The sequence below is a fragment of the Falco rusticolus genome, chromosome 4, assembly GCF_015220075.1.
Source record: "Falco rusticolus isolate bFalRus1 chromosome 4, bFalRus1.pri, whole genome shotgun sequence".
NCBI classification, from domain to species: Eukaryota; Metazoa; Chordata; class Aves; order Falconiformes; family Falconidae; genus Falco; species Falco rusticolus.
Window position 1 is genome coordinate 83629703 of NC_051190.1, and position 13077 is coordinate 83642779.

General features: G+C 37.3%; 1 protein-coding gene across 2 annotated transcripts in view; it reads left to right on the plus strand.

The window, feature by feature from the left end:
• The window catches only part of HDAC9 (histone deacetylase 9), a 479936-nt gene that overhangs the window by 451282 nt on the left and 15577 nt on the right, over positions 1 to 13077 (plus strand). For both annotated transcript variants that reach the window (XM_037385339.1, XM_037385337.1), the window contains 2 exons: positions 2970 to 3103; positions 12605 to 12689. In XM_037385339.1, coding sequence (XP_037241236.1) covers positions 2970 to 3103; positions 12605 to 12689 — 219 coding nt within the window. The remainder of the gene's footprint in view (positions 1 to 2969; positions 3104 to 12604; positions 12690 to 13077) is intronic.

Here is a 13077-nt window from a genome sequence, read left to right on the forward strand (position 1 = left end):
CCTGTCATTAAGTCAGGAACTCAATCTCCAAATGACCCGAAGGCACCTGCAGCCTCAGCGAAGCAATGCCCATTCAAGGCTGGGCTGAAAATCATGCACTGATGTTTTAACATCACTTTCTATTTTACAACTGAACTTTTTCCGTTTCTGTAAAATGCAACTAATTTATGACCGTGAAAGCATAGCTTTAGAATAAGAAACCATCTTTTAAAGCCAGCATCACAGATGGCACATTTTTCAGCAGGCACAGCAGAATTGCCAAGAACTGCTGCTGATTTCTAGAAATCCTTGTGAGTTGCAAGGTCCAGGATTCAAAGTGTTTGTCTGACTCCTTTCTCACCTTAGAATTGGTCAGTGGTGTGTCAAGTACGTGCTTGATCTTCCTATGTCAGCGGAGATGACATTCTTTTCACAGTGCTTGTTACTCTTTTCTTCTTGTTTTTCTTAATTATTTGGCATGAACTACAGCCCATCTTAAAACCATTACTTGACTGGGATTCCTTTCTTTCCATTTTGTTACTTCTGCACTCCAGAGGATTTCCTTGAGGAAGCTAATATCTTTCCTAGGTTGCTGCAGTGACACAGAATCCAAGTTTCTTTGTTAAGAATTTCCATAACTCAGTCGGTCACCAGCAATGTTGGTACTGTCGGCTAAAGTTATTTCCTCCCTTTCTAGCAAGTCACCTTTATTTTCTCAGGGTAATTACACTGAAGAAAAAAACCCATCATTTTGATTTGGTTTGGCAACACTTTATCTTGTTACTGTGATCTCTGTTGGGAAAGATGCTTTCTGTATGGCTCATTGCATCCTGACTCAGCCAGGGATGATGATTATAACATTGATGCTCGGAAAATCATTAGGAAACTAAGTAGACAAACTAACTTTGTAACGATGTCTATGAGTTATATTATTTATGGTTGCCTAAAAGAAGAAAAAGGCATTGCCAGAGTCTTTACATTTATTGCCACACATACCTCAGAAAATTATGATGTGGCAGTAGCAGTATTTGTGGTCATACAAAATTTTCAAAATGTGCAGGGGAAACATGGTAGAGCTTTCCCTTATTCACAGAAGCTGTATAACATGAAGGATAATGCTGTCTTAAAAGTGCTGTTGGATTTCTCACAGACCCAAAGGGTGAGTTGTAGATGTGGGGAGTCTGCGCCTGTTCATTCTTCTTCATTTCCTTTAAATGTTATATGTATGACTCACTTTATGCTGTTGGCACTCTCTTATGAATCTGAAGATTGCATGTGTAACATGCAGACAGAAATAAATCCTGTAGGTAAAAGAGAGCAGAAATTGGCTAAAGATCAAAGGTTATCCTTATTCCACTCCTTCTTTCACTTTTATTATCCTGTCCAAATTTGGTCTTTTGTAGAGAGAATTGGGGGGTGGGGGGGTGGGGGGTGTTCATGAGGAAAGGTTGAGCTCAAATGAGATTTTAAGGTTTTATTTGTTTTTCAACCTTGTGTGCAATTTGAACCACAGTGTAGTTACTTTGCTAGAATCAAAACTGCAGTTCTTAGAGGGTACAGAAGATTGTGGAGTGAATTAAGGAAAGAATACTTCACTTAAGTGTTCTGTGATCACTATAGATTAAGTGGCAAGCAGAGGGTTTTTTTATTTATATTTTTCTGTCTGCATAGCTAAACCAAATCTGGTATCACTAAAGTCCCTATTCTAAAAAAATTTGGGGGTGTGCTTAACAAAGTCCAAAGATGTAAATGGCTAATTATTGTGAGATTGCTTGTTTGCCAGATCAGGACTTAAGTCCGCATTGTGGCAAATTTCTATCAGAAATATGCATATAATTTTTGTAGTTTTTAATTTTTCATTACCTTCTTCACTGGAACATTGGAAGGTGATGTTGATTTTCCTGTCTTTGTAGAGCCCCAAGCTTTAATAAGTACCTTCTAAATGCTTTATTTAAGGCTATGAAAGGCACTGGAATGAGCCGTGATGACCGTCAGTAGAGTAACTAGAACAGACCAAGTAGAAAAGTTAAGAACAAGATGTGATGGGTATTTAACTTCAATAGTTTCAAAGCCTTACTTACCTTAAGGAGATTAATCAAAAACAAGAGCTTTCCTAGGACTTCTCTCAAAAACCTTCTCTCCAAATTAATGGGTTTTTATGCAAATTTTTTTACATTAAAAATCAAATTTTATTTGAATCATAGATGAAAAATTTGTGTTAATGTTTCTATAGTTATAGATCACCACATAAAATGAAGTACCATAATTTTTGGGTGTGGTGCAGAATTGCTTAGAATTTTTTTGGTAATGAGCAAGTGATACTGCTAGAGATATCTGTGAAGTTCTGGACAGTTTCAACTTATACCAAAACCTTGAATCAAAATAAGTGATCTAGTTGCTAGCGCTGCTTAAAAACCACTTAAAAAAGGAGCTAAGAGGTAACATGTTTCCCCTATTTTTTGGTCCATGGTCATATATTATAGTCAAACCCCAAATACAAATGAAGAAGCAATATTTGTAAATGAAAATGTCATAATCTCATTTTTGAAGCACAAGTATTTTTAATTATAGTGCCATAGCTTAACTACAAATAATATTGTCATATTGGTGCCTAAGTGACCAGGGTTATGTCAGATCTCTTTAAATAACAGGGGTATATGTTACATTGATGTGCAAATAGGAAGAGAATCCAAGGTGATAATGGTTAATGACAGTAAAAAGAAAGACAACCTCATGCTTCAACTAATCTCCAGCTACTAGGGATCAGCATGAGGGACATTATCTCACCTTTACCTCATACAAAATTCCATATACCTAACTCCAAAGCATCTGGTGTGGGCCATAGTCAGAAACAGGGTACTGGACTAAGTATATCCCAGGGTCTCTGTACATTTTCCATGAGCTTTCTACATTCTCATGCAGGTGATGTGAAATATACTAGTAATATCTATTCAGCTTTAATTTTTTGCACTACTGTATTTAAATACTAGGTTTTGGTCACCTAACCAAGCAATTGCTGAAGCTAGCGGATGGCCGTGTTGTGCTGGCACTGGAGGGAGGACATGACCTTACTGCCATCTGTGATGCATCTGAAGCCTGTATAAACGCCCTTTTAGGAAATAAGGTAAAACATAAATCATAGTTGGTGGAGCGAATGATTGAAGTTTGCTGAAACTCCTATCTTTGATTTTCTTTTAGTAATAATGGCATCAGTTCTTTTTTCATTTGGTATGAAAAACATGTGATTTGAACATGTTTTAGAAATGAGCAGACCTCAGATGAGCTCGTTTGGATAAATACCTCTGAATTAGAGGATTATATTAATTCTTTAGTGTTTGCCTAAATTATTCCCAGTTCAGAGTAATATTTAATACCTCAAAATTGCTTTTGGTGATGTACTGAATACTAGATTTGGCATCCTTGGTAGTGATTGGTGTGCATATCATTTATCAGGATTGGATCTTCCAGCCAACTCATGGAAACAAAAATGGCTTTTGCAAGATATCTGGTAATCTTAGGAACTGGATATTATAAAAGGCACATTTTTTGCACTATTTTGATATTTCAACTGGCATGTGAAAGAACATATTTCAGAGGCTTTTAAAATTGAACAACATTAATAAAAATGTTTCCAAGACAACAAAACAAAAAGTTTTTTAAGTTATAAATGAAGATTCAGGTTGATCTGTATGTAATTTAAATGGAGTGTGCAAGATTTGTCAAACACTATGTATAATATGTAAAAACTTTTGAGAGTTGACTATCAGACTAAGTAAGTATGAGTATGTGCTCTTTATGTACACAAACACAAAATAAGCATTCGCAATAGTGAAAATTGTTCTGTTGTCCACTAGAAAATATCTTTTCTCCTATAAATGTGATGAGAAGGAAAATAAGCTTGCAGCCAAAATAATTTATGAAAGGACAAAAGCCTTTACCATAAATTTCGAATTTTGCAAGATCTTGTTATAAAGTGCAGTGTTACATTTTTTCCCCAGGGGAAGTGGTAATAGCTATATAATCTCCCCAATCAAATGTATTAGTGCCAAGCTGCAAGCTAGTCTGCCAGTTCGTTTCCAGTTCAAGGCTTCATACCTATGTGAATAATGTGAAGTAATGTGTCTCCTGATGGATACTGGATAGAAGGGTTTTCTAAATATTCTTTTAAACCTTTTCTTTTCATTTTTATGACCCATCAAGAAAATATTTTTATGCTTCTTGTTTTACATTATACATGCAATGAATAAAAGATAGCTTTTTAAAAAATATTCTCAGAAGTTTAAAGTAGACATGTCAAAAAAAAAAAAAACAAAAAAACCCAGAAAAAAAGCTTTCATTGGGTTTTATCTACTATTACATTTGCAAGTCCCATAAAGAGTTTTCCAGTGTGGTGACAGGCACTACTGGAAAAGATGTTCAGCAAAATGTTGGTCCTTTTATTTAGGTGCAGAATTATGGATTACAAGACCTAGCTTAAGGCATTTGACAGTCTTACTGAATGCAGCATTGCCTTCCTAATCAGCTGCCATTCCAGGGCACTCTGATATTCTCTGTCATCATCTTCCCTGTGGTAGTATCTTATGGCATCAGTGGCTTTTCATAACCCTTCTAAACCCATTCACTGAAATTTGCACTTCTGTGGAACTAATGCAAATGGTATAATGCTGCTGGTATCATGTGCCTTCCTCTGTGTAGCTGCCTGGGTCCCTTTATCCAGTTATGACCATTTGGTGGTGCTACCCATTTATGAAAACTGCCTTGTTTTGTTTTAACACTATGTCATACCCAACCTCTATTTCTGCTGTCACTGACTAACCATTATCAGAGAAAAAATATTGATTGTGAGAAAAAGGAATGGGATAAATGTACTGGAATACAGACTTTCTTCCATTTTATTTTAGAGTAATTTGAGACCGGGAAATTAGATAAACTGTGAGTCTATCTGTTTGCAAAATATAGCAAAGCAAATTTCAGGAGACAAAAATAAAATAACTAAGAATGAAGACAAACATAACCATGCAGCCATTTTTAATTCACTTGTAAAAGAACATGATCATTAATAACTTGAAACATCTCATGCAATAAGCATTATTCTCATGTGCTCTTAATCACAGCATTGTCTTCAGGGACATGCATTAAATGGTCTGGTGCAACAGAATTTCAAAGAGATAATATGCTGTGGCTGCTGAGAAAAATGCTCTAGAGAGGATGTTGTTACCAACACTACCATAAGAAACTGATGTTTGCTTAAAATAAGTTAAGGTGTTGTAGAGGAGCAGACAATAATGAGGAAGTCTGATACCTAGTTAGCAGTTAAAGATCAGCACATCTGTTGACATCTATAGATTTATGGCAATCTAATCCACATGGCCCAAAGCATACACATTGCTTGATTTCAGCATAATATTCATGAACTTGCACAGCAAATTCCAAGCAGGTTCCTGCCAAGGACAGGAAAAAAAAAAAGTTTTTCTTCAAACAACGACTCATTGTAATTTGAGGATGCATTCTTCCTTGAATGCAATTCTTTACAGGTGATTAGTAGGATAATTATAACTTATTTGCCCTTCACTTTTACAAATAATGGTATATAGTGCACCCTAGTTTAAAAACATTGGCAAGATGAACTTCATATCTAAACACTACACATGTAATTGAACTCAAATTAGAAAGGTTGGGAAAGGCCTTTGTAAGGTACTCTGCAGTTTGTCAGATGTATTTATTCATGTGCTGAGGATTAGAATTCACAAACACTTTGCAGAGGTTTCTGAAAACTTTTTCTTTTCTTTTGTTGTTTTTGGCCAAGACTTGTCAATACAGAAATTCACTACTTCATATGTTCTATTACCAGCAGAATAACATTTTTTAAAAAAAGTGATTGTAAAACAACTTCCAACTTTCATGGAGAGCTGGTCTGATATGAAGAAGTAACATCAAACTTACAAGTGCAAAATGCTTTCTTTTCTTAGTTTGTCTTTGAACACCAAGAAGGAAAACAAGTTGACATCCAAAATAGATATATTTTGCTCTTATTTTTATGTGGCTTGTAGCACAGTGATCTGTTTAGCAAGATAACTTACTCTTCTCTTACGCAAATGCAAGTGAAGCCACTAGGAAAAGAATACACTATCAAGTTAATCTTCTTTAAATAATTTGAGCATGGCAAAGGAAATTCCTGCATACAGTTGTTGATTTTGAAGACTAACCAAAAAAACTACTCAAAAGGTCTCTTCTTCTTGGAAGAGATAAGGATTTGAATGAGCTATCGGCCCCATCCATTTGGTGCCAATACTTCCGAACTTCTCTGCAGAAGTACTTTTGAACAATAATTTCAAATTTTGACAGAATCACAATTGGGATTGTAATTGTTGGTTTTCTCTGATTGGAAGTACTTACATTGTTAATTGCCTCTAAGACCCAATTCCCTAAATAGAGGTGCCTGGTGCCTTTTTTAAATACCTTAGGGTATCCAGGACATCAGCACAAGACTGGTAGATCTAACACAGAACTTAAAGATCCACACCCTTTCAGAGAGGCAACAGGAAAGACACCCTATAGTATCTGAAATGGCTCATCTGGTTTTGTGGTGTGAATGCCTCCTTAAATGAGGAAAAGACTAAAAAGAAAATTGTAGAATTAAGGGTAATAATAAATTTTATAGAAACAAAATTATTCGTTAGAAAGTTTACACATGAAATTACTTTTTAAAAAAAGTTTTCAAGATCTTAGGTTTTCTTGTCCATGCTTCTGTGTACAACAAGAAAATTTCCATGTCACTTTGAGAAAAATCCATTTGACCATTTGTAGAGCTAATTAGAAGCACTGTAGGTTATCTCCTTGGAAGGAAATCTTTCCAGGAGGTGAGAAGAGATTAAGCAGCTGGATTCCCTTGAAATCCAAAATGAAAACATAGAAATCCTTCTGGAAGGCAAAAAGGCAAGATGAGCATCAGTTGCTTTAAAATATCCCTGAATTTTCTCGGCATGATTTGAGAACTGGTTCATTGAAAGAGCATCTGTCCAAACAAAGGAAATGGTGGATTCAGATAATTAGAAAAGATACATTGCTGAGTATTTCTGAGATGATGATACACTCTTGTGCTTAAAATTCAATTCTTTCATTTATTGTGATACTCTTTAAATGATTCTACAGTTTTTCACAGATTGTTCATATAGTTTCAAATATTTATTTTTAAGGCACCTAAAGACATACGTATTACTCCAATTAAGAAAACCATTAAATGTTAAGATTTGTATGTTATTGCAAGAAGCGTGTGTAAATTGGGTTGAATATTGAGATTTTTCCCCAAAATCTTTTTCATGGAGAATGGAAATTCCACACTATTTTGTCTGTCCTAGCTTCAGTGCTATAAAGACCTCTGCTATGCCTTTCGATGCCAGGTGGTGGTGAGTAAGGCTTCTCTGTGCATGCAAGCATGGGTTCTGGTTTCTTTCCTCCACATTACTTTTGAAGAGGCACTACTTGGATTTAAGAAGCCCTCAGGGATAAGCTTTCTTTTAGTTCAGTATCCTAAACCCTGCAACTTATTTTCAACATAACTGCATTCAGTTGGGGGTTCTTCTGCAGCCAGAGTAAGGAAGGATTCCTTCAAGCACAAAACTCTTTGAGTCAAAACTCAAGAATTTAGTTCTTCTTTCATGCCATCTTTTTTCAGGCAGCTAGATGGGATATTTCTATGGTGCATGGAAGTCAGTCTAACATAATGGTCCCTCTGATCTGTCTACAGGTTTGGGCAGCATCTCTTAGCTCTACGTGGTACAGCAGTTTGCCGTGATCTATAATAAGTGATAATTAGTTGCAGACGGGGTCATGCTCTTCTTTGCATAGAGGAAACAGAGAAGTGCAGTCCACAGTGTGCTCTGCCCAGCAGGACCCTGCAACAAAGGCACAGAGAGGATACATGTCTGCTCTCATTGACTGTGGCGGCCAAGGCTGAATTTGGCCCTAAGTGCAAAAACATTTTTAAGTGACTAAATTTAACATCTTCTAGTAAATATTCTTCTGGCTTGAATTTCAGTCTGAAGCAGAATTTGACAAAACATTGTGATTGGTTGGCTCCCAAGCATGCTTGAAAACTTATACCGGACAATTTTCTTGCAGAGTGTGAAGTATGTGCTTCTTTCTTGCAATCTGTTGAGCTGGCATTTAGGAGGGGATGGTAATTTAAGTGGAAAGCTTGTACTCTGCAGCTTTCCTGCTGATGATGAAAAGTTGGCATTTTCTCCTTTGTGGAATTCAGTGTGAATCTGGGGCTGCTTGCCAGCTAGGCAGTGAGCTCTGCCAAGAGGGCCTGGACTGCGTTAAAAGGGGTTATTTACCAGAACAGGTAAGCATTTCTCTCTCCAAAATGGAAATATTCATGGAAGTGAATATGGCCTGAAATCAATTTTAAATTACATGGTAAACTTAGTCACAATCTCACATCCTCATTGTTAATCTGAGTCTAAGCCCAGAAAATAATTAACACTGAGTCTAAGACACCTGTCAACTGCTGCTTGCATAAACCCAGAGTCCAGAGATTGGCCCAGAAACAGAGAATTAGATGGGGTAGGAAACTAGAGCAACGTATGTGCCAGAGGTCGGCATGGTGACATCAAAGTCCCCAAGGTGGGCATTGCTAGTCAGGAAGTGGTTTGGCTAAGGAAACAGAGAATATTCTGATTCCAAAGTTACATAATTCCAAGGCATCCCTTGGTTTTCTGGGATTGATAGGTGCTAATGGTCCTTTGTGCCTTTGAACGTATTCCCTACTGAAGGATGACTTATGTACCACATTGAAATTGTGGATCACAATACCTGACTAAAGTGCTTATATATAAACAGAAAGTGCAGAACCTTTGAGAAGATTACTGAGGAAGTACTGAAGAAGAACACAGAGGACCTGTGAGATCTTTGAACTTAGTCCTCTGTAATCACAGGCAACCCTAAGAGCACCATTCTTCCTGCACAGTGTATCTGGGGAAAGGAGTTTGTAATGCTTCCCCTTCCTCTGAGGAGCCTGCCTGCCTTCTCCCCTTCCTCTGCTTCTTTCAGGACTCTCCATGCTCCTTACCTTCTATTGGCAATCGTCTCACTGCATTCTGCAACGATCTTCACTGAAGGTAATCTTGGTGCTTTAGAACATGACAGTGCTAAGAACAATGCAGATATTGATTGATTTTCCAGCTCAGTACAAACTACTGTAGTGTCAGATTCTCTCCACATTCCCAAGGATCAATTCAGATCACTATCTGGGCACATGAAATTTCCATCATTAATTCCTTCTTCAAGCATTTGTTGATATGCCCCTGGAAGACTTTGGCAGCCCAGTAGTTTTTGCCCTTGCCCATTTACATTGTTTCTTCTACATTGAAAGTAATTAGTGGACACAGTTTCTACTTTCATCTGCTACTTTGGGCACAAAAGCCCAATTCAGACACATAAAAGCTTTGAAAATGTGACCCTTTGTGTCTGGTCCAAACTGTCTCTCCCGTGGTTTGGTTATTTTTGCAGACTTGAGCTATTCTTCTCTGTAAGATTTCTTTCCTGACAGTGTATTTCCAGTGCTCTTTTCAGCTTCCTTTCTGTTAGCCTCCAGAATTAATGGACTTTACAATCTGAATGCCAGTAAGTGTAGGCGGGAAAGTGATGGTGCCATATATGCCAGGTGTAGAGTAATTTCTTTTGTTCACTGTTGGATCTAACTGCTGATATTTTCCAGGGACACCCCTATGACTGTACAGTTGTATCCAATCAGTGGATAGCTGCCAACAGAAATCATTCTTTCAAATGTAGACACTCTCATTTCAAAGTGTATAGAAATAGCTGCCATAACCCACTGGCTTTATTTCCAGTGTTTTTGTAATGGTACTGTATTTTGGGCTGAGCAGGGTATATGATGTAATGAATTTACTTGTGGAGCCTGATAAGGTTTCCCTGATATGGAAGACAATCCAAGGTCTGTCTGGCTGTCCCTAAGGGTAAGGAGGCAGAATAGCTCCGGAGCAGAGGCCAAGCTTGGGATACAAAATTAAAGTTTTGTGGAAAAAAAGAGTTAAGGAAATGATCAGTTATGACTACTATACTCACATCACCTACAGATCTGTCAGTAGAGCTAACAGATGGAGTAATGATTGGGATAACTGTTGGACATTTGACCTTTTTTCTTCTTTTCTTTAATGACTCATCAGCTTATCCTTATTTCTAAAACCACATCTGCCATTTCTAAATATTCATCTGATGTGTCTAGATATTCAAATACAGCCTACTCATTAAAAAAATATTACTGGACTGATAAATAAAGAGGTGTCATTGATATATTAGGAAAAATCATGACTTCTTTTTGCTCCTGCAAAAATCCAGCTCTGAAGAAGCCAACAAAAAATTGACCTTTTAACAGGAAATCTCCTCTAGCTATCTATACATCATTTGCTCCCAGCTTAATAATTGCTACAAGAGGTCTGCAGAAAGAATCTCAAGGTACTCAAAGGGCAAAACATGACACAGCTCTCATATCTTGCAGTCTGGCAATTCCATACCTTGTACTATATTATTCCTACTGTTATAGCCTAGAGCTATTTTGTCCTGCTTCAGGGGGGAGAACTGGTCATCAAAGCCTTAGGAAATCGTCAAAACAGAACCTTAAGCTACTGTTTGCTTCCCCTCCTGTCTTCCTGCACCCAGTACAACCAAACAGAACTTCAGGATTTTTTCTTTTCCTGGCCAAATGATAGTTTAAACAGAACATAACAAGTGATAAAAGAATGTGTTATTTATCTACATAGCCCAATATATGAATTATTAAGATTATTATATAGATTATTATTCTAAAATGTGTAAAGTTCGACCTGTTGGTGGGCATTTTTGTAAATTTGCGATTTTCCCCCAGGTGCCTGCAAGTGTTACCAAATAGAGTAAGCCATGAAGATCATGAAGTAAACGTCGTTTAAGAATTGCAAACGTGTCTGCAAATATTATTTCTACTATAATTCTTCTCTTTATCGTAACCCATGGTACACATTAGATAGCAACAATCTCCCTATGCAGTTTGGCCTCCTTGGTGACCAAGCAGATTTGGGACCCAGTCAGGTCCTACCAGCACTAGTCTCTGCACACTTGTTCACTGTGCAGAATGGAGTGATTTATGCTGTTTGAAAACAAAACATAGTGCTATTGTTTCTAGCCACAAGAAAATCTTCCAGCTGCAATCCCATATGGGATTCTACGGAAATAATGACATGAACAGCCCTATTCATTTTAGTTACCAAGGCTCCAAAAGACTGGTGATATTTTCAATGTCTTTATCACTGACAGGCATTCACTGCTGATTGTGATGGTAGGGTCCCAGAAGTTCTGGGATTTGTAGCTGAGCTTGCTTAAAATAGCACCACTAAAGGAGTATCTACACTGCAGTTACTTCCCAGTTTGTGTACTTGGATCAAGGCTGATTTTATCTAGTTGCTGGGAAGCAATGCAGCAGTAGCAACCTGGAGGACAATAAATGATGGCTACTGAACTATTAACTTCACAGAGGAAGCTCCTTGGGTGGGCTTCGCTTGACCTAGTTTGAAGTAGACCCAGGCATGCTTAAAAGAGTTTTGTCTGCAATACAGATGTTTCATGTCAATGGTGGTTGAACTTCCTTAGTTTTAGAGAGGAGAGATTGGTATTGATATCACTCTCCCTTGTCCACCTTGACACAGTTGCTACTCCTGGCTCCACAGGAAGCATGCCTCCATACCCAGCCTCAGCAACCTATGCAGGGAAGTGGAAAAACTGGCTGGACTCTGAGTATAGGTCAAGGAGAATATAGTTATTACAGTAGACAAAAAGGCATTTAGTCCAAATAATCTTTTACCCTTTTTCTAGGAGAAAATGTATGGGAAGTGGACAAAAAAGCACATGTGGATGAATTTCAAAACACGCTTTTCTTGGTTTATCTATCCATTGCAGGGCAAAAATAACTGTGCAGTAACAGCACACTTCCTTGTGCTAATTTACTGTGATGCAGTCCTACTCAAAGAACATACAACTAAATCTGTCTAATTAAAATATAGCTGATGATAAAAAAACTTTCTTAGAGAACCCTTACTGCTGATGTGCATAACCATTTTTTATCTACTACTGTATTTGAAATGAATGCAAAGCTAGTAAAAGCAGCTGTGTTTTACTGTTTTCCCCTATAAATCTTAAAATGTGTAAAATGGGTAGATACAATAATACCAGAAAAATAAAGATAACAGAGTGCACACTTCAGTTCCAGTGTGGCTTCAGCAACGTTTTGTTTGGAGTGCCCAGCTGCATATACAGACGCAGTGGAATTTGGTTTGTGAGGAACCTACAAAAATTACACAAATAACTAGCATTTTTTTAATGAATAATACACAGACATGCACCTGCTTCAGAGACTCCATAGATTAGTCTTGCAGCCAATAGAAAAGCCCCTTGGAATTCAATTACATGGCTGGAAAACAGAAAACAATCATGGCTATACTTTTAGAACTGATACCAGCAACATGTTAACCAGTTCTTGGGCTGAGCTTTTCCTGAGGATTAGATTGTTTCAGTTTGTTTTACTTCCCTGTGGCTTATTGAAAATTTATATTATTCTATTCTATTCTTGCAGCTGGAGCCTCTCCCAGAAGATGTTGTGCACCAAATCCCCAATATGAATGCAATAGCTTCTTTAAAAAAGACCACTGAAATTCAAAGTATGTTTCTCAGTTTGGGTTGGTGGGTTGGATGGTTTGGGGTATTTTTAGTATTAATTGATGTCATAGATCTCATTTTTTCAGAGAAAAGAGTAGGAAAATGTTTTATGTATAAACCAACATGCTGTGCCTACCTAGTATGTATGTATATATATAGAGAGAGGTATGCTTTTATTTTTGTTTCTTTGATATCTCTTTGTTTCTGCTATGTATTTAGCCCTGAAAAACTAACCCATTTAAATTATTTAGAGCTTTCTGATTCCTGAATATTCCCAAATCTTTACATTCCAGAGACACTTGGATGAAATAGGTGTTTGTCAGTGAGGGACAGGAACAGACAGGTAAATTAGAGCTCTAACAGTGTATTCAGATTCTGTTTGTGCAGCCG